The sequence below is a fragment of the Mustela nigripes genome, chromosome 16 (genome assembly GCF_022355385.1).
Source record: "Mustela nigripes isolate SB6536 chromosome 16, MUSNIG.SB6536, whole genome shotgun sequence".
Classification (NCBI taxonomy): domain Eukaryota; kingdom Metazoa; phylum Chordata; class Mammalia; order Carnivora; family Mustelidae; genus Mustela; species Mustela nigripes.
This window is the reverse complement of record NC_081572.1, coordinates 1,498,859-1,526,183: the sequence shown is the minus strand read 5'-3', so window position 1 is coordinate 1,526,183 and position 27,325 is coordinate 1,498,859. Positions and strand designations below refer to the sequence as shown.

General features: G+C 67.5%; 3 protein-coding genes across 10 annotated transcripts; 1 reads left to right on the top strand and 2 right to left on the bottom strand.

The window, feature by feature from the left end:
• Positions 1-341: 341 nt before the first annotated feature.
• On the bottom strand, positions 342-3,133 carry LOC132004356 (uncharacterized). 2 transcript variants are annotated; one of them, XM_059380715.1, is made up of 3 exons: positions 2,985-3,133; positions 1,587-1,797; positions 342-707 (listed from the first exon to the last, which is right to left on the bottom strand). In XM_059380715.1, the coding sequence occupies exons 1-3, from the start codon at positions 3,131-3,133 to the stop codon at positions 342-344; spliced, it is 726 nt and encodes a 241-aa protein (XP_059236698.1). The 2 variants fall into 2 exon arrangements, with proteins under 2 accessions (XP_059236698.1, XP_059236699.1); XM_059380716.1 differs by lacking the exon at positions 2,985-3,133 and having other exon boundaries at positions 1,587-1,961.
• A 390-nt stretch (positions 3,134-3,523) lies between these two features.
• PVALEF (parvalbumin like EF-hand containing) lies at positions 3,524-8,341 on the top strand. Of its 2 annotated transcripts, XM_059380718.1 has the most exons (4): positions 3,524-3,782; positions 3,950-4,085; positions 4,409-4,524; positions 5,282-8,341. In XM_059380718.1, exons 1-4 carry the CDS (start codon positions 3,524-3,526, stop codon positions 5,326-5,328), a joined length of 558 nt encoding a protein of 185 aa, XP_059236701.1. In that variant the 3' UTR covers positions 5,329-8,341. The 2 variants fall into 2 exon arrangements, with proteins under 2 accessions (XP_059236701.1, XP_059236700.1); XM_059380717.1 differs by lacking the exon at positions 5,282-8,341 and having other exon boundaries at positions 4,409-5,258.
• Positions 8,342-10,050: 1,709 nt separating this feature from the next.
• Positions 10,051-27,166, bottom strand: CEP131 (centrosomal protein 131). 6 transcript variants are annotated; one of them, XM_059380705.1, is made up of 26 exons: positions 26,917-27,166; positions 24,724-24,925; positions 23,906-24,009; positions 23,331-23,445; positions 22,963-23,090; positions 20,584-20,697; positions 19,911-20,060; positions 18,728-18,845; positions 18,196-18,309; positions 17,828-17,984; positions 17,387-17,481; positions 16,736-16,918; positions 16,219-16,401; positions 16,018-16,140; positions 15,710-15,835; positions 15,218-15,367; positions 14,061-14,163; positions 13,188-13,389; positions 12,828-12,935; positions 12,631-12,748; positions 12,360-12,494; positions 11,571-11,713; positions 11,321-11,498; positions 11,031-11,227; positions 10,366-10,426; positions 10,051-10,292 (listed from the first exon to the last, which is right to left on the bottom strand). In XM_059380705.1, the coding sequence occupies exons 2-26, from the start codon at positions 24,907-24,909 to the stop codon at positions 10,218-10,220; spliced, it is 3,366 nt and encodes a 1,121-aa protein (XP_059236688.1). In that variant the 5' UTR covers positions 24,910-24,925; positions 26,917-27,166; the 3' UTR covers positions 10,051-10,217. The 6 variants fall into 6 exon arrangements, with proteins under 6 accessions (XP_059236688.1, XP_059236686.1, XP_059236691.1 ...); XM_059380703.1 differs by having other exon boundaries at positions 26,935-27,166; XM_059380708.1 differs by having other exon boundaries at positions 12,420-12,494; positions 26,935-27,166.
• Between the last annotated feature and the right edge of the window lie 159 nt (positions 27,167-27,325).

Here is a 27,325-nt window from a genome sequence, read left to right as displayed (position 1 = left end):
CGCTGGCATCTGTTCGGACTCCACCCGCAGATGGCCGTCGGACATTTCTGGAACTTTGTCAGCTCAGTGGCCTCACACGAAGCTGCGACACAAGGTAGCGCCCAGCACATTCTGTGAATTCCCCAGTGACGTGGGAGCTACTCTCCCACGGAGAAGGCGGGTCTCAGGGCTGCGTCCACACTGTGCAAAACGACCGGGGAGATCCGCACAGAGAAAGCGGTGGTCGGGTGCTGGGAAGGGCTGCGCCCCAGGGTCTCTGCGCTGGTGCTGGATCATGGCTCCGTGCCTGAAGGTCCGTGGACGTGAGGGGCCTCCAGCCAGCCCAGAGCCAGGAGGGGCTCTCAGGGTGCATCCGTCTCTGTCTCCCCGTTCTCAGCCTGGAGACTGTCCTGCGAGGTCCCCTCCCAGCGGAGAGGCCAGCCCTGGCCGAGGTCACACAGGTCTGCTCCCCTGACTGCGGAAGTCAGTGTGGCCTCACGGGTTTCCTCCTCTCCCCTCACCTTTATGGCCGGCCCTGACACGGCTCTCCGGACCCCCATAGTGACCCAGGGACGAAGCACAGCTCCCCGGCCTGGAGGCTTGCTGGAGGAGGTCCCATTGTCCAGTGGCTTCTGGCGGTTTCTCGGACATGCTGGCCAGCCTGCACCCCCTGGGTGACCCTGGCAGGCCTCTGGGCCCTTCTCTGGGCCCACCACACTCCTGCCATCCTGTAAGGCCAGAGAGCAGGGGTGTACCTAATCAGTAGATAGAAACTTCTCCTGCTGCCCGGTGCAGTCCACTCTCTCCAGCCCCGCCCTGGGCTTGGGGAGGCTGGGCGCTGCGGGCGGTCAGTCTGCCCGGCCCAGCGTGGCTGTGCCAAGCGCCAGCGAGCCCCTGGGGGCCCCGAGTGCCAGGCCGGAGTGCCCGGGAGGGGCAGGGGCGGAGAGGACAGGTGCAGCCAAGCTGTAAACAGGCCCAGTGGCTACAGGTATAAAAGCAGGGGCCCCCACAGGCTCTGAGCACCCCCAGCCCGACCTGCCTCCCCAGAACCCTCGAGGGAAGCCAGGCGGAGGTGAGCCCTGCCCCGGGAGGGGTGGTTACGGGCTCTGGGCCCAGCCAGGGCTGCCCATGCTGCACGGTCAAAGCTTGCAGCCTCCTTCCCATCCATAGGACACTCGGAGGCCCAAGGGACTGAGGAGACCCCAGGGAGGTCCAGGAGAGGCAGGAAAGGGAGGGGCGGCCCCAAGGGAGCCCCAGGCTTAGAGGCAGCCGTGTGTGCCTGGGTCTGCCGGGGTGAGCACGAGGGCTTGTGTGCGCTTATGTGGGCCCCTGGGAGAGTGCTCGGAGTTGGGGAGCAGGGTGGGGAGGGAGGCTGAGACCTGCTCACTGACCTCAGGGCCCCAGGTGCTGAGTTGGGGACCAGGGAGCTTGGCAGGGCAGAGGGCCCAAGGCCAACCGACCCACCGACTCCGGCGGGCACACGAAGTCAGCTCAGGACCCTCTGGGACCCAGTCCCCATCTCATGAGGTCCCGTCTGCCGCATTCCCCTGCCAGCCCACCCTGGAACTCAGGCCCCAACTGCTGGGGCCCCGGCTCAATGACCCTACCCCAGCCTCCAGCCCACGCAGCATTTTTTTCTCATATCGGCGTTGATGATGGTGGTCCACAGGGGTCTGGGGTGGGCCGAGGTCCCTGGCAGCCTTGGGAGGGCATTCGGGGCACAGCAATGCTGGGGACAGGTCGGGGGTCCTAGCCAGGCTTTCGAGCTCAGTCCTGCTTCGGCTGTGGAAGGCAGCGAGCTGGGAGCAGAGAGGGGTCCTGTCCGAGGTGAAGGACGAAGTGGGAGCAGCCCAGGAGGCCGGGCAGAGGGCCACAGGGAACCGCAGGGCGCCGCACGGCTGACTGGGGGTGGTGCCTGCTATTCCCACCCCTGGCTGTGGCGGGACATGTCGGCTTAGCTCTGGGGGTGAGTGAGACGCCATCCCAGGGCCTGGACTGGGGCTATAAATAAACGGCCAGCACACTGAGGCCCCAGGCCCTGTCCCCACGCCAGCTCTGATCTCCGGCTCCTCTGCCTTCCCGTGGGGGGTACCCGGGAGAGCAGGGGGCTGGGACTGGGTGGGAACAGACACAGCCCAGGGCACCCGGCGTGCTCTGCAGACAGGACGTCCACTCCGGTTTCAGCCAGACCTGGCCTGGGATGTGGCCCAGCCCCTCCCTCCCGAAGCGTGGGACACTGGTTCTGGCCCGGCCCAAGGGGCAGGCGGGGCGGCCCCGGCTTCCAGAATGGAGTTCTGAGATTCGGGGATGGGAAGGCCAATCAGGGGCTCTGCTCAAGCCCTGTCCTGTGGGCCTCTGTGGCCCAGGTCTGCCCTGGCTCGCGGGTGACCACCCCCACCCCGCCTCCCAGGCCAGCCCCCCAGGACCCGGCTTTCAGGCAGGATGTGTGGGGGACCCAGCTCCGGGCCCCCTACAGGCCATAAATCCCTTTCCCCGGGACCTCCCTTCTCTCTTGGCTCCTCCCAAGGCCCTGAGAAGGGGCACGATGGGCAGGGGTCTCTCCATTTCACAGATGCTGACCCTGAGGCCCAGGACAGCTGTGAGGCATGGCCAGAGTCAGGAAGAAGGTCGTGGTCCTGGGCCTCTACCCAGCGCTCCCTGTACCCCCGGGCTGTCAGGTTGGAGCTGCCACCTTGGACCTGTGGCTTCTCTTTCGGAGGAGAGTGAACTCCCCCGGCCACTGTCCAGCCCCACTCAGGATGCACGGGCCACTGGGCTGCTCTTCCTGGTCATGGGGGTATGTTCCAGAAGGTTCTGCCACCCCATGAACTTTCAAGAGGGCCAAGGAGCTTTTGAAATAGCTGATTTGCCTCAAGCCCCAGAACACAACCCCACCCCGGGGACAGCAACCCGAGAGCCCAGCAGGTCACAAGGCACCGCCTTGAGGGCCCCAGGACAGCCTGGTCCCCACCTGCTGGCCCCTGAGCCTGCGACCAGGCCCCCACCTGCCTGGTTGGAGTCCTGGCCTGCCCCGGTGGCTCCTGCTTGCCACCGACTCTCCTTGAACCGGCAGTGACACGCAGACGTCCACGGGGCCTGTGGGCAGATGCCAGGGAAGGAGCAGTGACCCTCCTGGCTCAGAGCATCCGGGCATCGCTCAATCCCGAGCCAATGCGCCACGGGTGGCCAGTGGCCAGCTGGGAGGTCCAAGTCCGTCCGGTCCGGATTCTGGGAGAACAAGGCCCTGGCTGCGGGCCCTGAGTCATGGTGGAAGGAGGTGGGGCTCCCAGAGGACGTGGCTGAGATCGGCCTGCAGGGACAGAGGGAAGTGCCCGGCAGCGTTGACGGGTTGGACGGCGGCCACCACGGCTTCCCAGCAGAGCAAAGGACCCCGTGCTCGTCCCCTGCTCTCTGGGGGCCTCAGCCTTTTCTGTGAGACTGAAGTGACCTTCCGAGCATACAGCCAGCCAAGAGGGGGTTCTCGGGCACATCTCCCTCCAGGGCCCTGGACACCAGAGTCTCTGCACGGCCCCAAGGGCTCTGCATGCCCCAAGGGCTTCTGCAGCCCGGGATGGGGGACCCTGCTCAGGACGCAGGGGCTGGCACCATGTGGGGCTCTGTCTGCTTCGGTCTGAGCAGAGCGCCTGCACCCCACCCGTGCACATGCTCCAAGCCGCTCGCTGTCCACCACAGGGCCAGGATGGATGACTTCTCCTCTCAGATGAAGAAGGTGGCCTTGGCTATGGGCACGTCCCTGTCGGACAAGGACATAGAGCTGCTGCCCACGGACGTGCGGCATCACGGTATGCATACCTCCTCGCCAGCGTGGCCTCCCCGCCCCAGGCCCGTGGGCCCCAGAGTCCCTCTGCGGGCTCCCCTTCCCTGGGCTGAGCGGCCCGGGGACACACAAGGTGGGGGAGGGGGAAGAGCAGGCCACAAGCCTCCTGTGACCTGGGCCTGGCTGTCCTAGGCTCCTTCAACTACCTCAAGTTCCTGGAGTACATGCAGAAGTTCCAGGCCTCGGGGCAGCTGGACAGCGCCATCCGCCAGGCCTTCCAGACCCTGGACAAGGACAAGAGCGGCTTCATCGAGTGGAATGAAATCAAGTAACGGCCGGCGGCGGGGGTCGGGGTTCTGACCCGGGCCGGAGGCGGGGGTCGGGGTTCTGACCCGGGCCGGGCCCAGTCCGCCACACCACGCCCACCCCTGCGGAGACCTGGCACCCCCCTCAGGAGACCCCAGCTGGCCTTGGGGTACGTGGGGGTGGCCAAAACAGTGTAGGTCCATAGCACCGGCGCCAGGCCCAGAGACCCCTCTCCAGCTGGGCCTCAGTTTCCCTACTTGTAAAATGGGGAGTGAGCATCTTGCAAACCACTGGGCACCAGGCAGACACCCCCTCGGCTCTAACCTGAGCCCACCCCCGCCGCAGGTACATCCTCTCCACCATTCCCAGCAGCGGGCCCACCGCCCCGCTGACCGATGAGGAGGCGGAGGCCATGATCCAGGCGGCCGACACGGACGGGGACGGGAGGATTGACTTCGAAGGTGGGTCAGCGCGGCCGACGGGGCTGGAGGGACCTCGCAGGACCTTCCAGGCCCGCCCCTCCGGGACCCCACAAAACCGTTCAGTGTCCATCTGGGCACAACACTGTGTAGGCTCCCCCTCCCCGGGCACGGAGTTCACAGCCGTCTTTGCTGGGCACCGTCCTCCACCTCAGACAGGAAGGTGTTGGGGCTGCTGAGTGGGGGGAGGAAGCCACTGCGGGCTGCTCAGTGGGGGAGAGGTAGGCTGAGATGGCCACGGGCAGGCTTGGCTGGACAGGGGCAGGGGTCCGAGACACCCCAGATGGGAGTGGCCTCAGGTAGGGAGGGAGGTTTGAAGATCGGAACCAGGGACGGAGGCCCCCCATGGCTCCAGACGGTGGGGTCTGGTCATCTCACAGCGCCCCCTCCCCAGTTGCTGGCCCTGGCTCGGGGGATGACCCAGGACTCAGCCCCCCAGCCTCTCTGTGGCTCAGTTTCCCCCACTGAGAAAGGCAGGATGATCTCAAGAGCTCTGAAAAGAATTCCTGAGAGTCACTGCAGAGACCCAGTCTGTCATAAGCCCCCAAAAGGGGTTGCCTCATCTCCTCCAAGAGGGCCGTTGGGGGGGGGCACAGGGCTCTGGTCGCTCCTGCTCCCCAGGGTCCTCTATGCCAGGAGGCCCCCTCATAGGGTGGGGCCTGCCTCCCCATTGGGTCTGCAGGGCTCAAGGGGCACACGGCAAGGGGACTATTTACTAGAAATCTGTCTCCTATTCTAGAATTTTCTGAATTGATCAAAAAGGAGAAAGTCCCAAAGAAGAAGTAGTGTACAGCCAGTCCCTGGCCGGGGGAGGGGCCCCGGGGCGCCGCGGGACATCGGCATGGCCGCCCGAGGAGGCCACAGGGGTGGACACAGCACGTGCCAGGAAAATGGAAGAAAAGCATCATTAAATGAACATCGCAGCCCGAGTGTTTCTTGGGGGCAGTGTATGAGCGGGGGTGGGGGTGGGGCCGGGGTCGGGAATGTGTGGGGCGGGGAAGGGGAGGCCAGGCGGGCAGATGCACCCAGCCCCCGCCCCTCTGTCTCCCCCTTGTCCCCACATCACGGGGGGCACCTGCAGCGGTGGGGTCCTACCGCCAGCTCTCGCCCCTCCCAGCACAGTGCTCTCTGTGTCTAGACCGGGGCAGGATCCCCTTCCCCAGGCGAGCTCTGCTAGGCTGCAGGGTTCATACATCAGCCGTGTGAACACAGAGTGGGGGCACCTGCGAGCCCAGGCTGCAGCTGAAGAGGCCTGGTCTGTGCGCTGGTCTGTGCCCTGGTCTGTGCCCTGGCCTGTGCCCTGGGTCTGTTCGCTGGTCTGTGCCCTGGGTCTGTGCCCTGGCCTGTGCTCCGGGTCAGTCCTCCACCCCCGGCCGCCTTCGCCCACCCCCAGCAGAAGCCTCCGCGCCCCAGCAGTTGCCCACCCGGTGGGCTCCAGTCCCGTGGTTTAGGTGTCAGGTGTGGGCCGCGGCCCCGGTCCCACCTCTCTCCCGTGCTCCTGACCCCTGCGCCACCGTGGCTTCCGGACACCCCGCTGCGCGTGAAGAAGGCGTCTCGAACTTGCAGCGTGAGGCTGGGCTCCGCCCTCTGTGGGTTCCCGCCACTGTGCCTTCCCGGAAGCGCTGCGCCATTCCTGGGGCCCATCCGGCCAGGAGCTCTGCGGCCCCCCGCGCCATGCTGGCCCCACTCCTCCTCCACCCTGGGCACCGGTCCGGGGACAACCCTGGGTCCCCTTTCTGGTCCCCCATGTCCGCAGGGGCAAGGGCAGGGGCCCGTGTCACTCGCGGCGGGAGTGGGCTTCCTCTTTCAGCCGCTCCCCGGGACTCTGCAGCCTCCAGGAAGGAGGGGTCGAGGGGGCTGGACCAGCCGAGAAGCGATGGCACCGTCCCTCACGAGCACCCTCGCGGGGCTGAGCACCCCCGCCGGGCCGTGGCAGGAAAGGGCCCGACTCACACCGCCTCTCCTCCTCTCCTTCGCGGGAATCCCGGCAGCTTCACCCTCGAAGCCACCCAGAGCCCCACTCCCTGCCGCCCTCCTGGCCCCCACCCTCTCTTGCCCGGGGGACCACGGTGGTCCCCACACCGCCCTCCTGGCCTCCACCCTCGGACTGTAGGGTCTCAGCACAGCAGCTGGAGGCCCTTTAAAAACAGAAGTCAGATCTGGGGCGCCGGCTGGCTCAGTGGACAGAGCAGGCGACTCTTGATCTCAGGGCTGTGAGTTCAAGCCCCATGGTGGGCACAGAGCTTACTTAAAAAAAAAAAAAAAAAAAGAAAGCTGCATCCCTCCACTCAGAACCCTCTAGAGGCTCCTCTGTCAAGTCCCGTCCTCGGGACGCCCACATGTCCTGCTCCCCTCCAGGCTCAGCTTCGGGCACACGGCTCCCCCTCGGCTCCCCTTGCGTGGCCCTCCCGGCCTGGCGTGCCCCTCTGTAGCTTTACATCCGCGTGACCAACTCCCCTGTCTCCTTCCAAGTTTCTTCAAATGTCACATCCCAAAGAAGTCAGTCTGAAGCCACCTCCTGCACAGCGCGCTTGCCCTTGCCACGCACTCTGCATCTCTGTGCAGGGGGAGGGGAGGCGTCTTTCCTCAAGTGCTCTCCGTCTCCTGATATACCGTGATACTTATTCATTATTCGTATTATGAGCAAGAAAAGCGTTAAGGACATGCGATGGGAGATCTCCGGGAAGAAAAGCTTTGAGAGGCGAGCCTGATGTCGTCACCAGCTCCCCATCGGGTCTTGGTAACTATGGCCAAGAGGCTGAGAGCTGAAGAGGGCACCCAATGGCCTCCCGGGTCTTTGGCACCTGCCAAGGAGGAAGGGGAGGGGCTTGTCTTGGGGCTCGAAGGAGTGAGGACAGGGGAACCAAGCCAGTCCTCACAGAGACCGGAGTCTGGCCTCAGCAAGCCCAATCCTTCCCCTCACTGCCCCCAAGAGCAGAAGAAATCCCTCTGGACTGGGGCCAAACACAGCTCAATGCAGTCTAGGCCTGGCCATGCCATGTTCTGGCGCATTATCTGTGGTTGTTTTCAAGCTATGCTTCACTGGAATGCCATGGAAAGCCTGAAAGTAAAACCAGTGGTGGAGATCCACCACTCAAACACCACGGTGAGAAAGCCGGTGCAGCTACGACTAGGAGATGAAGAATCATAGGGCAAGAGGTACTGCCAGACAAAGAAGGCCATTTCATAAAGACGAAGGATCAGTTTAGTGGAAAACACACGGCTCTGAATGTGTACGCACCCGCTAACAGAGCCTCGGAATTCATAAAGCAAAAATGAGCCAGCTAGATGAGAAGGACACGGCGCACCGTGGCAGATTTTAGCAATCCTCTTGGGAACCGACAGAGCAAGGAAGAAAGAATCGGTAAGGATACAGGAGACTAGAAACACGATGCATTAACTCCACCCAAGTGATAAAGATCACGTCTGCATCCAACAACTTCCTTCTCTTTAACCCAACAGACAGAGCCCTTACCAAAACTGACTGCACGATGGCCACAGAGCAATCAGATTTGAAATCAGTCAGAGTTGACATGTTTTCTGACCGTAGATAAGTCAAGTTAAACCACAAACCAAAAAGATAAGAAAAGTGGCGCAGTGCAAAACCACCCACCGTTCACAGAAACCACCATGGAAATTAGGAAATTACTCTGAATAACAAAACTACGATAAGCCAAGACCTCACGTTGTTTGGGGGAAAATTCAGTCTTTGCCGCATGGGCTTGGCAGGGAAAGGCCAAGCATGGACAGCCTGAGAACACCTCCTGACGAGTCTTAGAGGAACTCGGAAAGGTCAAGGTCAGCGCCCCCTGGCCTGCCCCCCGCCAGAGGGCGCACCCCCCAGGGCAGCCTGTTGGTCTGTTGGGCCCACAGTTCTGCCCAGCACAGACCCAACAGGAACTTTAAGGATTTGTCTGTGCTTGTCACTTGTTTCCTGAAAGGACAGTGGTCAGAGCAGGTTCCATCAGAGGGCATGAGTTCCGTGGCCTTGGGGAGGGGTCCAGGTGGGGTGACACCAGATCCCCCCCAGCTGTCCCTACAACCCACAGCCATCCAGGGAAGGGACCACACCAGAAACCCAGGGTGTCCGCCCATCCCCTGCCCACAGCAGGCTTTGGGGCGCTCCTCCTGGTGGTGGCGGCCGTCCTGCCCAGGCTGGGAAGTCATGCCTGCCCCCGGTTGGAGCCTCACCTCTGCCCATTTCCACAGGTTTCCTGGCTTCCCTGCCTGCCCCACTCTCTGGACACCACCCCCTCTTCCCAACTGCTGAACACCTTACTTGCAAAATACATAGTTCAGTAATTTCCAGCCACTCCCCCGGAGCAATTCCTAACTGCTTCAGACAAAAATACCTTTTCTGGTGGGCGGAGGAGGCCAGAGCCTCCATAGAAAGGCCCGTCTTCCCCTGTGTGGTCCTGGCCACACCCCTGGGAGCCCAGCCGAGGGCCCTGGACAGCCAGCCCCGCCTCCCGGGGGGGGGGGCAGAGCCGGTGCCCGCTGCCCCTCCCCTCAAGGGGCACCCCCTTCCCCTGGGGGCCAGCCACCCGCCCTTCTCCGGACTTAGGAACGCATCCAAAGGCCAGCCCGGAGCTCCGAACAGCAGGCAGACGGGGGGAGCTGCAGGGCCACGGCGGCCCCAGAGGGGGGAAGCAGGCCTGGGAGCTCGGTGGAGACCAGGACCGCCCTCCTCGCCTCCAGCCTCAGAACTGGGCGCCTCAGGCACACAGACTAGACAGCCACGAGACCTTCCCCCCACCCGGTCATGTCACAGGACGAGCCAGCCCCACTAGGAGGGGACACAGACACGGCTCATACAGGCTGCCTGGGGGCCAGACGGGGGCCCACACACGCAGGGAGGGGTCAGGCCAGAGGGACTGGCGTGTATCCCCGCCGCGCCAGCTCCAGCACCAAACACAGAGGAGACGCTCTCGTGCAGGGGAGACAGGACGCCCCGAGACAGGACGACAGTGGCGGGAGAGGCCCCACAGGTGAGAGTCCCGCAAGCTGCCTCAGCCCTCGTGGGTCGGTGGGGCTCGGCCCCCCTGCAGGGCACGCCGAGACGCCCCGCGTGAGCCGGAGGGGCTCCGCAGCAGGCGTGACCAGTGCCGGCAGAGGAGGGGGAAGCGAGTGCTTGAGAGGGAGCCCCCTCGGCACCCCTCCGACTCTCGGGGGGCCTCCATCCTCGTCACGGCAGGGCCTGTCCAGCGCCCACTCCTGGGGGCTCCTGCCTGTCGCACTTCCGGTGGCACGCGGAAGGACAACGAGGGTCTCCTGGAGGGCTTGTCCCGGCCACCCGCGCGGGGGCACAGCCGGGGCAGAGCCCCCGAGCTCCTTCTGGGGGTGCGGCGGGCCAGCCAGGGCGCTGTTCTCTGTGCTGGGGGACTGGGACCCAACCCCAGGCCCCGCAGCAGGGAGGGGGCACGGGGAGTCAGCCCGAGAGCAGGGCTGGGCGGGGGACACCCCACACCTGGCCTCCAGCCCAGGAGAGAGAGACAAGGCCGGGCGACACAAAGTATCAAAACCACCTTTACTGTTCAAAGGCCGTGGCGGCGCTCTAACGTCGGGACGGCCCAGCCCAGGGCGGAGAGACGGAAGGGCGCCGCGGGACCAGGACGGGCTCCACCTGGCACCAGGCACTCTCCGCCCGGCTGCTGTCTCCCCGTCCAGGCTGCGGGTCACTTGGCGCTCGGCAGCGGCCACCCGCGCTGCTCCAGCAGCTCTTCCAGGTGCTCGGCCCGCTTCACTGCCGCCTGCAACGCCGCCCGCGGTTAGGCCTGGGCCGCCCCCTCCGCCCCCACCGCAGGCCGGGCCTGGGGGACCCACCTGGTGCTGCTTCCGGAGGCCAAGCACGGCCTTCTCCTTCTTCGCCAGGGCCGCCTTCACCCTGCAGGGGAGCGCTCAGTGGGCCTTGGGGCAGCTCCCCCCAGACCCCGTGGCTGGCAGGAGGCTGAGGGCAGCAGGGGGGCCAGGAGGGGCCCCCATCCCGGAAGAGCTGGCAGGTGGCTGTGCCCGCCCACCCCATCCCACCCTGCTGACGGCGGGCACCGGGCCGTCTGTGCGTGTTGGTGACTGGTGGTGACCCCCACGGCTGGGCCCGGGGCCACTGCCCACAGGACCGGCCTGGGTGACTTAGAGCCCAGAGGGAGGCTCCCTGCCGAGATGAGGAAGGACCCCTCCCTCAGCCCCGCCTCTCTGGAAGGACCCCGGGTCCGCGGGGCTGGGGGAGCTGCCCACTGCGGAGTCCCCAGGGTTCCGACTCCTCCCGCACAGGACCCGGGAGCCTCCAGAGACTGCCCGGGGCAGCAGCCACCCCGTCCTGCCGGGACACTGGTGCCACCCGGAGCCCTCAGCGGTGGCTCACAGCCCCAGCTCCCCGCCAGCGGCGAGAGGCAGACCCACAGTCCACTTCCTTTTCTCAGATCCCGGGTCCTCCGGTCGGAGCTGCGGCCCCCCCCCCACACCGCGCTTCCCGGGCGCCCACCGCCGACCTCCCGTGCACGTGCTCCAGCTCCGCCTGCTTCTCCCGCGTGAGCTGCTCCAGCTCCAGCCGCTGGCGGGCCCGCAGCTCGGCCAGCTCGGCCCGGAGCTGCCGGCTCTCCTCCTCGGAGGCTGCCAGGCGGTCGGCGAACTCCTGGCGGAGCGCCTCGGCCAGGCCGCTCCTCTCGCTGACCAGCTGCTCGTTCACCTGGGCCGGCGGGGGGCGGGAGTGAGCGGGCGGGGGTGGGGGGGCGCGAGGGGGTCCCCCCCAGGCCGCCGCCCGCGCCTCCCCCGCGCTCACCGCCGCCAGGTGCGCCAGCTCCGTCTCCTTCTGCCGCACCAGGCCCCGCAGGCGCCCGCTCTCCCCCTCGGCCTCCCCGAGGCGCCCCTTCAGCTCGCTGCACCGCTCCTGCAGCGTCCGCTCCGCCCGCTCCAGCTCCGAGAGCTCCGCCGCGTGCTGGTCCCGGATGCGCTGCACGCTGGGGGCAGGGGCGGGGTCAGGGGGCTCCGGGGCCTCGGGCCTCGGCGCGCAGCGCGGGGAGAAGGCTCACCGGCTCTCCGCCGCCCTCTGGCTCTCCTCCCTGGCGCGCGTCATGTCGGCCTCCAGCCGGTGGATAACCAGCTCGATCTCCTTATCCCGGCCTCTCCGGACCTCTTCCCTCAGCTCCCGCTCCCGGTTCAGCAGCCACGCTTCCTGGGGGTGCACGGGGCTAGCTGGGGCCGGCGCGGGGTGGGCCCCACGGAACCCGGGTGGCAGGCCCCCCGCCCGCCGTGGGCCCCCTCAGGACCCAGGGTGGGGCACAGGAGGAGCACCAGCAGCACCGCCCAGGGGTGCCATCCTCGGGCTGGACACCTCCAGCCTGGGGGCGGGGGTGAGGCCCAAACGGGGCAGGCTCTGGGAAGGCGATTCTGGAAATTCCCCTCAGGTTTCACACCACAGCCTTTGACCCGGCTGCCCAGCATCTGCTCACGTAAACAGTGACCCCCGTGCATGGTTACGAGCTGACACGGAGGCTGCCCGGCCATTGACGGGCCTCTGTCATCTGGCCCACGCACACGGCCTCATGTGCGACCCTAGGCACCTGTCTACTCTGGCCTCTTCCAGAAACGTCTGGCAGTGCAGGTTGGTGCTTCCTGGGGAAGGCACCAGGAATGAGGAGGGCAGCCACGGGGGTGGGGAGGGGGAGGACCGCCCCCTCTGCCATCAGATTGGCCCCTGGCCCCGGTCTCTCCTCAGCCCCCCACTGAGTGCACACGAGAACATGCCCACCAGTCCCCCGAGCAGCCGGGCTGTGGAACCCAGAACCGTGCCCACGGGAGGCCACGGAAGGGGAACCCACAGGTGGCTGCTTCCGCGCCTGCGTGCTGGACAGCGCAGGAGGCTGCTTCCCGCTCCGCACCTCCTTCTTGGCGCAGCTGGCCTCCCACATCTGTCGCTCGGCCTCCAGCTGGTCCTTCAGGGCCTTCATCTCCATCTGGGGGGCGGGCGGCACCACGACAGCAGGCCTCGAACCCCGGGTGCGCGAGCCCAGGCTCCGGCCAGCCCCACCCCGGCCGCCACCCCCGCGCCCCCAGAACCCGCGCGACGCACAGCGCAGGGCAGATGCGCACCTGGTGCCGGCGCTCCTGCTCCTCTCGCCCCTTCTCGAACTCGGCCCTGAGCGCCCTGCCCTCGGCCGCGCTGCTCTCCTCCAGCTGCTGCCGCAACTCCTCCAGCTCCGCCCGCTGCCTGTGGGCCCGCGAGAGGTCAGCGCGCGGGGCGCACGCGTGGGGCGGCGGGCGGCGGGCGGCTCCCCTCCGGGTGGCACCTGGCGGCCTGCTGGCCCAGCCGCTCCTTCTCCTCGGCCACCTCGCCGTACAGCCTCCGCCGCTGCTGCTGCAGAGCCCGCTGCTCCTGCTCCACGTGCTGCTCGAAGCTGTGGGGCCAGAGGCTCGGCTCGGGCTCTGGACTCCGCCCGCCCCGCCCCGCCCGCAGCTGCGGCCCTCCCGGGGCTCGCAGGGAGCCCCACTGGGGCCGCGCGTCCTGCCCTCGGGGTTTCCTGCCCCGACACCAGCTCGGTGCTGGCAGCGTCCGCGGTCTCCTCCCGCGGGTCCCGGCACACCCCAGCTCTGCTCTGGCCTGGACTCCCTCCTGTCCCCGGTGAGGCCCGCCCGGGGAGGACACCCACCGCTGCTGGGCGCGCTCCCGCTCCTGCCGGCCCAGCGCCTCCTTCTCCCGCTCCAGCTGCTCCCGGAGCTCCTCCACCTGGCGCCCGAAGCGCTGGGCCGCCCGCGCGTCCGCCTGCAGCAGCTCTGCCTCGTGCAGGCTCTTGAGCTTCTTAACCTCCTGCTTGTGCTTGGCGATCAGCTTCTGGATCTCGGGCTCCAGGCCTGGAGGAGGGCACTGCACTGCAGGGGCCTGTTCCTCCGGCCTCTCGCGGCCGCGGGCCCCTCACCTCGCCCGGCTATGCTACCCAGGGCCCTGACCCTTGCCTCTGGTACTGTAGGGGACCCCCAGCTCTCCCCCACTAGGACATTGGGGCTCCAGCCCATCCAGGGGGTCCCCCACCCCAACCACCCGAGAGAAAGCCCCATGGAGTCCCCCTAGGCCCACCTTCCCTCCCACCCCCGGTGGGGCTCCCCCTGGAGGAGGGATCCCCCGGGGGCAGGTGGGCTGGGTGTGGGCGGCCATTAGTGACCACAGCTCGGGAGCTCCGCCAGCCTCAGACCCATTCTCTAAGCCTCCCCGGGGAGCAGCGATAGTCCCAGGTCGCAGGGACCTCAGGGAGCCCCCCATGCTTCCCCCCAGTGCACCCCCGGCCCCAGGAAGGTGGAGGAGTTCAGGGGGCAGAGGGAAGGCATGGCCCATGCTCTCCAACAGCCCTTTGTCCTGGGTCCTGGGCCGGCCCTCTCCCCGCCTCCAAGCCCACTAGAGGTCACCTGAGGGTACCGTGGCTATGACTGAAACCACCACTGTCCTTGCTCAAAGACGCTGCCGTCCCGTGCCTCTGGGCCGTGCGGCTCGTCAGCCTCCGACCAGCTCCGGGGGCGCCGGTGCTCACCTCGGACTGTGATCTCCTTGATTTTTCGGGTTTTCTCGTTGATCCACTTCTCCCGGCGGACTCTCTCGGTGGCGCTCATTAGCTCTTTGAGTTTCTTCATCTCCTGCCAAGCAGGAAACAAGAAGTCCCCAGCAGCTGAGGAAGTGGGGGGGCGCCGAACCCCCCGCCCCCCTCCCCTGCACAAGCCAGGGAGCCTGTTCTGCCCTCCCCAGACGTGGAGGCCTGAGTGGGGAAGTAATTAGTCTTCAGAGACCCCACTGGGGTACCCCTAGGTCCACAACTCTGGTGCCCCCTGCCATGGCAGGGGGGACTTTAAAAACTGTTGTTGCCAGGGCTCCTGGGTGGTGCAGTCGGTTAAGCGCCCGACTCTTGGTTCTGGCTCAGGTCGTGATCTCGGGGTGGCAGGATCTAGACCCGTGTAGGGGGGCGTCCCGGCTCAGCAGGGGTCTGTCTGAGGTTCTCCCTTGGCCTCTGCCCCTCCCCCTGCTTGCACATGCATTCTGTCTAATAAACAAATCTTTTAAAAAAAATGCTGGTGCCACTGACTTCCCAGAGTCAGTTTCCGGTCTGGGGACCATCGCCACCCACACCGCAGCAGGTGCAGCTGGGGCGGGGTGGCCTGTGACTGGTGGCCACCAGCAAAGCCAGATGGGGCAGGGGTCTGGTCCTCAGCCGACAAAACCAGGAAAAGCATGTGTGGTCCCCCTGTCCAGGGATCCAGAGCTGGGGCAGCCAGCACTGTGGGGGGGGGGTGGCAGGCGGGGGCCGCTCTGAGCCCTCCCTCTTCGTATGTGACTCTGGAGGGTGCTGTGAGTCCCTGGGCCCCAGGGTCTGGCACCCAGCAGGGCAGAGGGAAGCAGCTCCAGGGGTGGGAGGGGCCGTGACTGGTGCTGGGGCAGCTCTGCTCCGCCACCCCCGGCCCCCCGGCTGTCCCCCCGGATGTGGGGTGCAGGCCTGAGGCTCTTCTGTGTGTGCTCCTGGTCCCGAGGCTGCATGATGGGTCCTGGGGTCTCATTCCTAAGCCCCCGCGACTCTCATGCTCCAAGGCGGCCTCCCTCCCACAGGTGCTGAGAGCTCGCTGGGGCTGGGGGCAGGCTGCGGGGACAGTGGTGGAGGCCGGTCACCCCGGCCACAGGCCACCGGCCCGAGGGACTCACCAGCTCGTGCTGCTCCTGCACCTGGGCCTCCCTGTCCTTGCGCCGCTGGTCCCCCTGCTTCAGCTCTGCCACCACAGCCTCACACCTGTCGGCCAGGGCCTTCTTGTCCTCAATCAGCTGCGACCAAGGGCGGGGGCTAGAGCTGCTGCCCTGGGGGGGGCCCCGCCGCCGTGACCCCCGAGAGCCCGTGGGGGGACTCTGGGGCTGAGGGGGCAGGCGTGCCAGCGGGCAGGGGCTGTGGCTGGGGGACACGGCCGTGGGGTGGGGCGGGTCACGGCCTTGGGGAAGCACCCAGCGATGTCTGGGACCAGCCCGGCAAGTGTTCCCACGGGAAGACGCTGCCCGTTTCCACAGAGGGGAGGGGGCCCAGCGAGGAAGGCCCATGGGCCCGGAACTCTCCGTGAGGCCCAAGCCGGTCTGGAACAACAACCCCACGGGCCCAGCAGGTCCTGGCCCCTCTCCCTGGGTGACCCGTTGCCCAAGCGGAGGCACCTGGTCAATGAAGGACAGGTGCCGCTGGATGGTGGCTTCGTAGTGTTCCCTCTGCTGCCGCAGCTGCCGGCCCAGCTCCTTCTCAGTCTCCTTGACGCGGCGCACAGTCAGGTCCCGCTGCTGCACCTGCGAGGGGCCCGGGGTCCAGGGTGTGCGGCTGGGCAGCACGCACCGGGGGAGGGAACGGGGGCGAGGCCCTCGCAAGGGGCAGGCTGGCGAGCGGGGCCCTAGTGGTCACGGCCCCCCGCGTGCGGGCGAGGGTCTGCGGGGTGGGGGCGGGGACGGCAGGGGTGGGGACAGGGCGTTACCAGCGCTCTCTGCAGCAGCCGCACCGCCTGCTTCTTCTCCTCCACCTCCAGCTTCAGCCGCATCACAGACGCGCTCGCCGTGCACGTGGGCCCCAGACGCCGCCCCTCCTCCGGCACCAGCCCCTGGGAAGGCCGCGCGCATCAGGCAGGCCCTGGTCACCTGGTGAGGCCCCACCGTCCCTCCCCGGGGCCCCTCCGCACCTGGGGGGCTGAGGCAGGCCGGCCCTGCCCCGATGTCTCCATCTCCATCTCGTGCAGGAAGCTCAGGATACTCTGCAGCTTGGCCTCGGACAGCAGAGTCCCGTCCTCGGGAGGGCCGGAGCCCACGCTCAGCTTCCCAAACTTCTCCAGGTTGTCAGCCGTCAGGGAGCTGCCGTCGTCCTCCTACGGGGAAGGGACACAGCGGCAGGCGCTGCTGGGGCAGCCGAGGACCTGGGTAGGGACTCCTGGGAGTCGCTCGGGGAACCCCAGGCAGGGGAGGCGGGGGAGAAGCCAGCGCAGGGACAGCTGCGGAAGGCGGCTGGACCTGGTCTGGAAGGAAGGGCTTCTCTGCCCAGAGGCTTGTGGGGCATCACTGGGGCACCATGGGCAGAGGCAATACCCACTGCCCACCCGGGGATGCCCACCCAGGATTACTCTGAACACCCTAACAAGCCCCTTTGGGCCCTCGTGAGGGTCCCGACCGAAGCAGGCAGGAGCCCCCGTGACCCGTGCGGACCTGGTCGATCCAGGAGTATTTGTCCTGGTGGTAGGCCCTGGGGCAGGGCAGCGGCTCGGGCTCCTCCTCCAGCAGCCGGAGAGTGTCCAGCAGCTCATCCAGGGTGGCCCTGGACTTGGCCCTGCCCCCAGCAGAACCCACCACCTCCAGATCCTGGCTGGCCACATCCCTGGAGTTGGCATCCTGCAGTGGACACGTACAGGGAGAGCCACGAAGGCCGTTAGAGGGCGCCAGAGAGCCGTTGGGGGGGACACTAGGGGGAGATGGGCCGGGGAAGGGGAGGCCTCCTCTGCACAGGCTCGTGCCCACGTAAGCACATGGACCAGACTCGCCCCGACCCACCTCCAGGGAGACAGGAAGAGTGGCCGCGTGGGACGCCCCCGACCTTGCCCCTCGACCCTCCCCAGCTCGGGGCTTCCTGCTCCCTCTGGAGATAGGCGCGTGGGCCCCACCCCGGAGCCTCGGTGACAACCCAGCGGGTTTCCACAGTGACCCATGAGACCCCATCCCTGCATCAGAGCGACAAGACCCACGCTGGGCAGCCTTTCCTGGCACCAGGGACCCCATGGAGGGGCAGGCTTGGGCCACCCAAGCAGGGCTGCGCCCCGAAGCTGAAGCCGGGAGGGTGGACAGGAGGAGCTGTACAGACACCTGAGGCTTGTCTTCTGGAAACTGCCGGGGCTCTGGGGAGGAGTTGGAGGCAGACTGGCAGGGGTCCTCTGGGCCCGCCGTTCGGAAGCCAGACCCTGCACAACACAGCACAGCATTGGCCGCCCCCCACTCAGCTGGGGCAGCAAATCTGGGGAAGCCCTTAAGGAGAGGCCACATGCAGGGGAGATGAAGGGTCAGGGGAACTGGTGCGACCCCAGAACCCTTGGTGCCCCCACGTCCAGCTCCAGATGAAGAGAGGCAGGAGCAGAGAGGCAGGGCCTAAGGGTCTGCTTCACGGCAGAGCGGGGGCTCCGGGGGGCGAATGGCAGCAGCAGAGGCCACAGCCCTCCCAGAGGGACGGGGCAGGGCTGTCTGGGCTGGGCTTGGGGTGCCCAGAGCCAGGCCGGCTGGCAGGCGGGTCCCAGGCCCTGCTGCGCTCACCGGCGTTGTTGGCCTTCTGGGTCTGCTGGGCGTGAGTGGTGCCCCCTGGCCTCGGGAGCGGCTCCTGGGCAGGCCGGGGCTTCTCCGTCTCCCGGGCGTCCTCCAGCGGCCTGGGCTCAGGGTCCCCTGACTTCTGGGCCCGCTTCTGCTGCAGCTCCTGTCGTGGGGGGCCCCTCTGAGCAGCCTCGCCCGACAGAGCCAGGCCCGTCCTTCCTGAGCCCTGCCCTGGGACCCAACGTCGAGTGGCTTGGGGAAGGAGGTTCAGGGAAGGCAGCAAGCAGGGGTCCCCAGGGTACAGGGGGTGGGCCCAGCGAGCATTTGCTGGCTTGGCACTGGGCTCTCCACGCTGCTTGGGTCACCTCGGGCACCTGAATGGCCGCTCGCCTGGCCTGGCGTGCCTTCTCCTCCCGGGCCTTCTTCCTGGCTGCCTCCTTCGGCTGGTGCAGGCCCAGGAGCCCCTCTCCGAGCTGCTGCCCCTGCTCCTGCAGAAGTCAAAGTCATAGCTGGTTTGACGGGGAAGGTGGAGCTGCCTGATGCAGCCCCGGGTTTCTACAGGACCCCATGGCCCCCCCGACCGCCACTTCTCTGCCCAGAGAAAACAAGCCTCCCTCCAGGAAGGCAGGGCTCTTCCAGCTGGGGAGGCCGCTCTGCCTTTAGGAGCCAGGGCCCTGCAGCCGGAAGCCCACTCGGACCGCTCGGCCCAGGGTGCTGCTGGCTGGCAGTTGTGTCCTGACACCCAGGCTGTGACTCGGGGCAGAGAGGAAGCTGGGCCGCTGGACGGGGTACAGACCCGCGGGGCGATCCCAGGCTGCAATGGCACTGGCCCCAGAAACCCCTCTGTGCGTGGCGGGGACCCTGGGACGCTGCACCCTTGCCGCCCAGCTCACACTCCACGCTGACCTTCGGCTTGGATGCGAGCAGGTGCTCTGGGCGGGCAGCCTCGGCTCTGCGTCGCCGCACCTGCCGGCGGTACCATCGCTGGATGGTGACGGCGGCTCGGTTCACCTGGTGGATAAACCTGCCGGGGGGTAGGGGCAGCCGGGCTCAGGACCAAGGCCCAGTCCCGTGCGCCTGTGGACTCACGGCAGCCGAGCCACAGCCTCTCCAGCCCCGCGCCCCCGAAGGCCTAGGTGGGCGGACAAGCTGACAGCTGCATGTTCCCGAAGACGCTCATCACCGCGGCCAGAAATGAGCCAGAGGCCCGTGGCTTGGCCGTGTGAACACTGCAGGCCTGACGGTGGACGCCATTCACGGACAGAGAGCCGCACACAGGTACAGGCAGGCCATAGGCCTGGCGCCCCGGCCACAGAGCGTTCTTGAGAGGTAGAGCCCTGAGGGGGCAGCTGGGCGTGGCCAAGGTCAGGCCTGGAGAAGCGGGGTGGGGGGTTCTGGGCCAGGCGGACATTCTGTCTGGGCGGCTCTCCCTGCAGACGACACGGGTGCACGCTGCTGCCCAAAGTCTCCACCACGCGACGCGTTACACGTGTGGTTCCTACTGCAAGTCAGGCCAGTAAAGCTCGGCTCTTCGGGCCGTCTGAAGGCACCAATGGAGCAGCCAGGACCTGGTCGGTCGCCGGCCCTGGGACAGGCGCACAGAGGGGCACAGCACAGGGCTGCGGGCTCCCGGCCTGCTCCCCGGGCCCGCTATGGGGCAGTGACTGCCCGGCGGGCGGGGTTCCGAGCAGCCCACACTCAGGTCACGCAGCTTCCAGACCAGGAGCTACGCCGTGGACCAGGGGTCACCCCGTAAGACGCCGTAAGACCATTAGTGGTGTTTGTTCTGTTTTATCTCCCTTCCCCTTAATCCTTTTTTAATTAAGAGCTTTAGCGAACTGCAAGGGACATACTACGAGACGTACCCATCAAGTAAACGGTTTGAGGACTTTGCCTAAGCTGACAGGTGGGACCCGGTTTAGAGCATCTCCATCCGCCCACAAAGGCCCCCGCCCCGCCCCGCAGACTTGCCTGTTCTCCACATTTAGAACAGACCGGGGAGCTCGTCAGCGTCCGAGTTTGAGAACAACCACTCAAGCGAGAACTCCTGTCCCGGAGCTCCAGGCCCCTCCCGCCCCGTCCCGCTCACCTCTCGGCCTCCTCCTCCGTCACCTCCTTCCTCCTGAGCGGGGTGCCCCCGGCGTTGTTCTGGGCCACACGGTTGCTGCCGGCCAAGTTCTCGTGCGGCTTTGCGGAGCCGCTGCTCTCTCCCTCGCCGGCGGCAGCCTTGAGGATATTGCTAACCGGAAAGGGCAGGAGGGGCTTGGGGACGCCCGCCCAGGCCCCCCACAGCCCCGGCCAGCGGCTCTGCCTGCCAGCAGAGGGGGCGGCCTCGGCTTCACCCCGGGCGCCTTGGGGCTGGAAGGAGGCACCCACCGGACGTGAGGAGGAGGCACAGCCTGCTCCCGGGTTCCAAATGCTGGTCGACCCCCTCCCATGGGCCCATCTGGTGGCACCGGGGTGCACGGGCTCTTCCCATTCAAAAAAGGAGACAGATGTCGAGTCTCAGGACCCCTGAGCCAGACAGTGACCCGAGACACTGCACGGGCACCCCCTCCCCCAAGTGTGCTGTGCAGGGACAAGGCGATGCCGTGAGGGGGGCCGCTGCAGGCTCCTAGCTGGGCCGCATGCCTGCCAGGGTCTGTCTGGATGTGCTCTCCTGGTGCCCCTTGTGGGCACAGCACCGGGCCTCATGGGGACCCGGACCGGGCCGCTCCCGGCGCGCCAGCTCCCACACCCGCCCGAGCAGAGCCAGGCCTTACTTGAGGGAGGGAGCCGTGCGGTTGGAGCTCTTGGGGGGCGGCGCCTGGCCCGAGGGCGAGTAGTGGTTGTGCACCATGCCTGTGACACAGTTGCCCACGGCTCCCTTGTTGCTCCTGTGGGGGGCGGGAGCGGCGTCAGACCCCTGGAGCATGCTCGCCACGCCAGCACCCACGAGTCCCTGGGGGCCCCTCCATGGCCACCACAGCGCCAGTGGGGGCTTCTCGGGACCCGGGAGAGCCCCACCCGCAGCGTTCCACGGAGCAGAGCCCGGTGCGGGCCGTGAAAACCCAGGCCCCTGAGGGCAGACACGGCTGCTGGCGGGGAGCTGGCCACAGACCCGCAGTCCGCCCTCCGCCCTCCCAGCCACCGGAAGGGATACACGTGGTACGGACACATGTGGACAAAGGGGACATGGCGGAGACAGGTGCAAACACGTGACCACAGCGTTTTACAGGACGAGAAGCAGAAGGGCCCGTGGCAAGCGACCTGGGGAGGAAGGGTGGAGATGCAGGGGCGCGGGGCTGTGGGAGTGGCCGCTCTGCCCCCAGGACCCCGTGGAGGTACAGGACATGGGGCCGCCGGGTTCTTCTAAGGCAACGCTGGGCCCCAGATCCCCTCCTGGCCGTCAGCACCCCGGCACCAGGCTGCAGGCTGGCCCGCCCGGGGAAGCAACGTCTGGGTGCCGAGCAGGACGCCTGTGTCCGCTGTCCCACGGGGTGCGCAGCAGTGGTGGGCAGGAACTGAACCCCAAGTCAGGAGACCAGAGAATCCCTCCCTGGACAGACGCAGCAGCCCCGAGAAGAGCCCCAGTTGGGGACAGGTGCGGCCCCCCCGGGACACCAGCCTGGCCCCTGCCCAGTCGCCCTGACGTGAGCCACCGCACAACTCAGAGGGCCTCCCTCGCAAGGCTGGTGGAGTCCATGTTCCAGACACCGAAGGACAGACACACACGCGAAGAGCAGACACACAGGACAGGCTCGGCAGAGGACAGGGCGTGGTCGAGAATCCATACTGGCCACCAGGCTCGCCGGCAAATGTTTAACAGCCTGTTTGCGGGAATAGCTCGTATTTCTGGGGTCTGCCGATTGCAACGTTCCCAGCGCGGCGGACTCGAGACACGCGTGGAGCCGGGCCGAGCGCACAGCCGGCCTCTGCAGCTGGGGCAGGTGACCCGGCCGTCACGGCCACATCATCACAGACGGGGCGAGACCGCCGCCCTTGGGGACGGGAGGAGCTTGTGGGCCCCAGGGCCATGCGGCTGGGCCACGCGGGGACAGAGGCAAGAGCGGGCGTGCAGCTCAGGGGTACACGGGCCCCTCGGGTCCCAAAGCTGGAGGCAGAGGAGACAGCGGGGTAGGGCCGGCGGCAGAGTCCATCCAGGAGGCGCACCGGGCAGCGGCGGCAGTCACGCGGAGAAAAGAAAAGGAAGGAGATTGCCAAGGAAACGGCGGGAGAACATAATGGAAAGCACTAGAAGCAGCCAGAGCGCGGCTGTGTCCGGAGAGCGGGACTCGGCGGGGAGGGAGGGCAGCAGGTCTGCCAGGTTCCAGCTCTTCCCTTCGCCGTGCCCACGCGTCACTCGGAGATCACGATGAGATTTTCCTCTAAGTTCTCACACCCGAAGCAGGAACTCACCGCGCCGACTCTGGGGACCCGTCCCCGAGAGCCCCCCCAGACTGTTCCTTGGGCAAACAGCAGCTGCGTCGAGAAGAAGCTCTTTCTCGCACAGAAGTAAACGCGTCCCCTTGTCCCTGTGCCCACGGCGAGGGGGACCCGTGCCCCCAGCAGCCCGGGGACGCCGAGACGAGCCTGCTTTCCGCTGCGGCTTCTCCCGGTCGCCTGGCCGTCCGGACGACTCCCCGGCCTCTGCAGACCCCTGCACGCTGGCCATCACTCTGCACGCACCTGGTTCGGTCTCGCGGTTGGGGGCGGCGCAGCCGACCCGGGACCCCCGGAGCCGGCACGCAGACCGACTAATGGCGCACAGCGAGCCCGGAGGGCCCCGGGAAACACGCTCCACCCTCCTGAGACGTGGAGCTGGGCCTCATATGGCGGCCAGCGGCCCCTTCAGGAATGAAGCCGGGTGTCTCGGGCCGTCTGGAGGCAAGCTGCCCCACGGAGGAGAGGGCGGGTGGGGGCCCGCGGCGGTGTGCGCTCCCCGCCAGGCCAGAAGAACCCCGCCTCGTGTGCAAGACGGCGCCCTGCAGCCTCCTTCCCCGGGCCCTTGGGCGGAGAAAGCCGGCCACGCGTTCCCTCATTCATTGCCTCACTCCAGAGCGGGGAGGTCCTGCCACGGGCAGACACACAGCACACCCCCGCCCCCGGCCCAGGGGCCTCGGGTGGTCAGGGCCACAAGGAGCGCCTGCAGCAGGACCCACCTGTTGTTGGCAGTGAAGCTGGGGGCCAGGGGCACGGTGCACTCTCTCCTCCGCGGGCCCACCGGCGCATCGACAGTGCTGGGACTCCGGGAGTCCGGCGACACGGCGAAGGCCCTGGGCTGGTCATCCTGCATGACACAGTAGCCACCTCAGACCACGATGTGTTGCACAGGCCACTGACCCCAAGCCCCTGACGAGTGCCCCCACGGCCTCACGCACAGACGGGATGGTCCGGGGGCTGGGAGTCTCTGCGCTCCTCCGCCACCCGTCCCGCAGTGATCTGAGCTGGCTAGCACCGACCCCTCCCCGCTGGCCAGGCAGGCGGGGGCCCACCATCACTCTCCGAGGGACACAGACTCGGTCCTTACCAGGACATTCCATGTGGCTCCCTTCTCGCTGGAAGCTTTGCTCACACCAGCCGGTCTCTTTTTCCCACCGGAGCCGCCCTCGAAGAGGGTCAGGAAGTGGGGGTGCTCGGCCGGCCTGCGTTGGGAGAGAGGATGGCACACAGGGACAGTCAGTCCGGGGAGGCCAGCTCTAGGAGCACAAATGGGCAGGTCTTCCAAGGGGACGGGTGGAGCCAGGTCACAGAGAATCCTGTCCCCAAGCCCACAGCTTGGCCTGTCGCGGCTTAGCTATGATCCGACGACCATGCCCCAAGGAAATGCCCCCACTAGAGCTGCAGCCACCTGGACACCCACGTGAGGGGCGCAGCAGGGAGAGGGAGAGAAGCAGGCAGGGGGACGCTGGCCTGGGGGTCTGCATCTCTACTCGCAGATAGGACGGGTCAAGATGCGTCCCGCCTGTACCCGCCCCGCCACCCCATCCGGCAGGGGTGGACCGAGTGCCTGTCCCGTCAGGCCCCGGTGTCTAGCCTGGGCCCAACCGGGTGAGGACGGAAGGGCGACTGACAGAGGCAGGAGCAGGGCAGGCCGGCGGCTACCTGAGGGGCTCGGCCGAGGCCTGGCTGGCTGGCGGCTGGCGGACCTGCGTAGTGCTGCTGGATCTGCGGAGGTTGTTGATGGTTCGGGCCCCTCCGGGCCCCTCCTGCAGAAGGAAGGAGCAAGCAGCCCTGTGGCAAAGGCTTCAGACGCTCACCCGTTCACCCCGTGCCACACCAGGCCTCGGAGAACGGATGTGGGGAGAGGAGAGGGTCTCCTGGTTCTTGTGGACAAGAGCAGCGTGGGGTCCTGGGTGAGGGTCAGGGTGACCTGGCCCAGGTCCTCGACCTCCCGAGGCCTCGTCTTCCTTGAACAATGTGGGGACCCTTCGTCCCTGGCTGGTGAGTGCCCAGGAGGAAGCACGTGGGGCCTGGCCCGGGGGCCTTGGCAATGGCTTCCGGGCCTGGTCGTGACCATCATCGGCTACCCGAGAGCACGGCCGGCTCATTCCCGCCAAGCACCTGCTGCCGGCAAGCCCACCAGGCTTTCTTCAAGGCCGGAAGGAGCTCATCTCCCTCCCCCCAAGTCACCCTGCTCCTTGAGGACGCAGACAAATCCGGTGTTGGCGGAGCAAGATGGACAGAGAGGTCGGCGCCAGCAGGGTTTCCTCTGCCTTGGGCCCGGTCCACCCTCGGCCGACCCTGGCCTTGACCTCTCTCAAGTTAGGTCTCTGGTCTATGAACGGAGTCGCTTTTGAGCCTGGGGCGGCCGCAGACAAGGAAAGGACGACAGACACGGGGTAGGCCTGCAGAAAGGTGGGGCGACCCTTCGGGAGGTGGGGGTGACGGGGCGCCCGCACAAGCCCGGCCCCAGCACTCACCAGCGCCTTCGTCCTTGGCTCACTGCCTGTGACCACAGAGGAGGAGCGGGTGAGGGGCTTGGCAGCCGAGGCGCTGTTGGGACGCCGGGACACAGGCGGAGGGAGGCCCGTCAGGCTCAGGTCCACCCCTTCTGAGCTGCCCTCGGGGCTGCCGGAGGGACCACTGGCAGCCCGGGAGCCTTTCATGGAGGCGGAGCAGGCCCTGAGCAGGCAAGAAACGCCGTGGGATGCCCTCTGAGGAGCCAGGCCTCCTCACACACCCCCTCCCGCCAGGACAGGAGCCTGCCGCAACCCAGCCACCTCCTCGTGGAGAGGGTGGGGGTCCCTCTGTCAGAGCAGGACTCCATGCCGAGTGACGGCTCTCCAGGGGGACCCACCCTGCCCGAGGGTGGCCAGGGGCAGCCCCCCACCCGCCACGGGGCAGGTTCTGCACCCGTCCGAGCCTCCCTCCTCCATCTGTAAGACAAGCAAAGTGCTTCTTCCTGGGGCTGTCCTGGACAGGGCCGCGGTGAGGCTCCAGGAGAGATGGTCTAGCCGGGACGTGGTCTGACGCATGCTGCCCGACCCAAGGGCCACAGCTCTGGCCTGCTGTCCGGCCGTGGGAGCCCTGCATTTCCCCAGAGCGCCCGGAGCGTCCCGGCTGTGGCATCTGCCCCCCCACCCCACCCCACCCCACCCCGTCTCCCTGGCTGTCGCTTCCTCTTCCCAGCCCCTCTGCTCAGAGGACCCCCAGGCTCTGCCCTGGCCTCCCCTCCACCCAGATTCCCAACTGGGGCCCACGTCTGGCCCCCAAGCTTCAAAACAGAGGCTGACAGGTCCTGACCCACTCTGTTCCCTAATTTCTGCCACCAGACGAGCTGTGCATCTGGTGCTCCAGCCCCAAAAGGACCAAAGCAGAACCCTGACGTCCACCTCCGGCCTCCCCCGCCCCAGGGTCATGTTTTGTAACGGACTCAGACCAAGGATCTGGATCTCAAGCGGACATCCTGCCCTTCCCTGCCACACCTGTGCCCTCTCCCCACACCCCCCCCCCCTCCCTCCACGGTCTCTCCTAGAACCGGGACAAGCACACAGCCCCCCGCTCCTGCCCTCCCCACAGCAGCCAGAGCCCATCTTTGTCTACCAGGTCCCAGATCACACCGCGTCCCTGTCGAGACCTTCCCAGGGCTCCCTGGCACAGAAAATAAAGTCTAGACAGCCAGCACCCTCAGATCTGACCCTGCTCTCTCTGTGACCCCTCACTGCCCCCCCCCCCACTGCCCTGCGCTCTGCTTCAGCCAAACCAGCCATCCTGCTGCCCCTCAGACGGGGCCGGGCTGTCTCCATGGCCAGCCCGTGCACCTGCGGGCCCCTCTGCCTGCGGCCACTTTCCCTGGGATGTCACCAGGCTCCCCCTTCGGTCACAGAGCCAGCGGTCCCCATCACTTGGCTCCCTCCTCCTGCTTTAGTTCCCTTCAGCTGGCCACACAGGTCAGTCTGTGTTGTCTGACTCCTCATAGGAACATCAGCGCCACCAGGACAAGGACCCCGTAGCCCCAGCCCCTGGCACGTGGCCGGCACACAAGCAACAGGAGTGGAGCCCGTGAAGCGGGAGACGGAATGACCGCGGAGGAGAGCACAGCCCCGCCGGCCATGGAGGACGCTGGTGGGCCAGCAGCCACACACCCCTCCCACGGCGGGTCCCCGCGGCCGCCCCCTCCACACGCCCGGAGTCGGGGGCCCCTGGCCAGGGCCAGGGCCAGGGCCGCTGTTCTCTAGAGTGGCGCACAGATCTGTCCCCGCCGTTCACCCCGCAGGCGTCCCCACTCCGGCGTCTGCGGTCGCGCGGGTGATGGTCACGCCCTCCGCTCCCGAGGGCCCTGGCCACACCCCGCCGGCCCCGGGCTGGCCCGCCGCGGGCTGCTGGGCTGACACGCGGGCAGCGGCGGCGCGCGGGCTCTGGGAAGGTAAACACAGCCTCTCCGTGGAAACCTGCGGGCCAGACCTCGCCTTGCACCCGAGCCCCTGCCCCGTCCTCAGCAGCGGCGGAGCAGGGCCCCCGCGGAGCAGCTCCCGGTCCCCCAAGGTCTCGGCTCAAGGGGGCCGGTGGGACCCGAGCCCGCCCACTGGACTCCGCTCCCCCGCGCAGCCCCGCCCGCCCCTGCTTCACCCGCGCGGGCCCCGCACACGCGCATCCGCGCCAGCCCCCCTCACCTGCGCGGGGCCCCTCACCTGCGCGAGCCGGGCCTGGGGCGCGGGGCCTGCGGGGCCGGCCGGCGGGCGGATGTGCGAGGCCCTCCCGGGTGGGACGCCCGAGGCGCCGGCTTTGGGCGGGCGACCTCGCGCCCCGGCCCTGGCGCAGGCTCCGAGGCCCAGGTGACAATGAAGCGGCGGGGCCGCAGGGCGAGCGGCGGCCGCTAGCAACCAGCCTCCAGCCTGGCGCCTCCTCCCCCGTCCGTCACGGGGGCCCGCCTTTCCCGCCCGCGCCGCCTCCGGATTGGCCGTCCGGGTGCCCGCTCCGGCCGTCCGAAGAGCTCATTGGGCGCCTGGCTGTCCTTCGGGCGTCCGGGGGTGGGAGGAGCGGAGCCCCCCCCCGCCCGCCCGGGGCAGCGGCCCGTCGATT

Coding starts and splice junctions, on each gene's coding strand:
- LOC132004356 (XM_059380716.1), bottom strand. CDS start 1,961: ATGGCGTCTCACTCACCCCCAGAGCTAAGCCGACATGTCCCGCCACAG. Junction 708..1,586: donor TGCGTGGGCTGGAGGCTGGG/GTAGGGTCATTG, acceptor CTGGCCTTACAG/GATGGCAGGAGTGTGGTGGG.
- PVALEF (XM_059380717.1), top strand. CDS start 3,524: ATGCCCCAAGGGCTTCTGCAGCCCGGGATGGGGGACCCTGCTCAGGAC. Junction 3,783..3,949: donor CACGGACGTGCGGCATCACG/GTATGCATACCT, acceptor TGGCTGTCCTAG/GCTCCTTCAACTACCTCAAG. Junction 4,086..4,408: donor ATCGAGTGGAATGAAATCAA/GTAACGGCCGGC, acceptor CCCCCGCCGCAG/GTACATCCTCTCCACCATTC.
- CEP131 (XM_059380705.1), bottom strand. CDS start 24,909: ATGAAAGGCTCCCGGGCTGCCAGTGGTCCCTCCGGCAGCCCCGAGGGC. Junction 16,919..17,386: donor TTCCAGAAGACAAGCCTCAG/GTGTCTGTACAG, acceptor TGTCCACTGCAG/GATGCCAACTCCAGGGATGT. Junction 11,714..12,359: donor AGGCGCGGAAGCAGCCACCT/GTGGGTTCCCCT, acceptor GTGCACCCCCAG/GAAGCGTGGCTGCTGAACCG.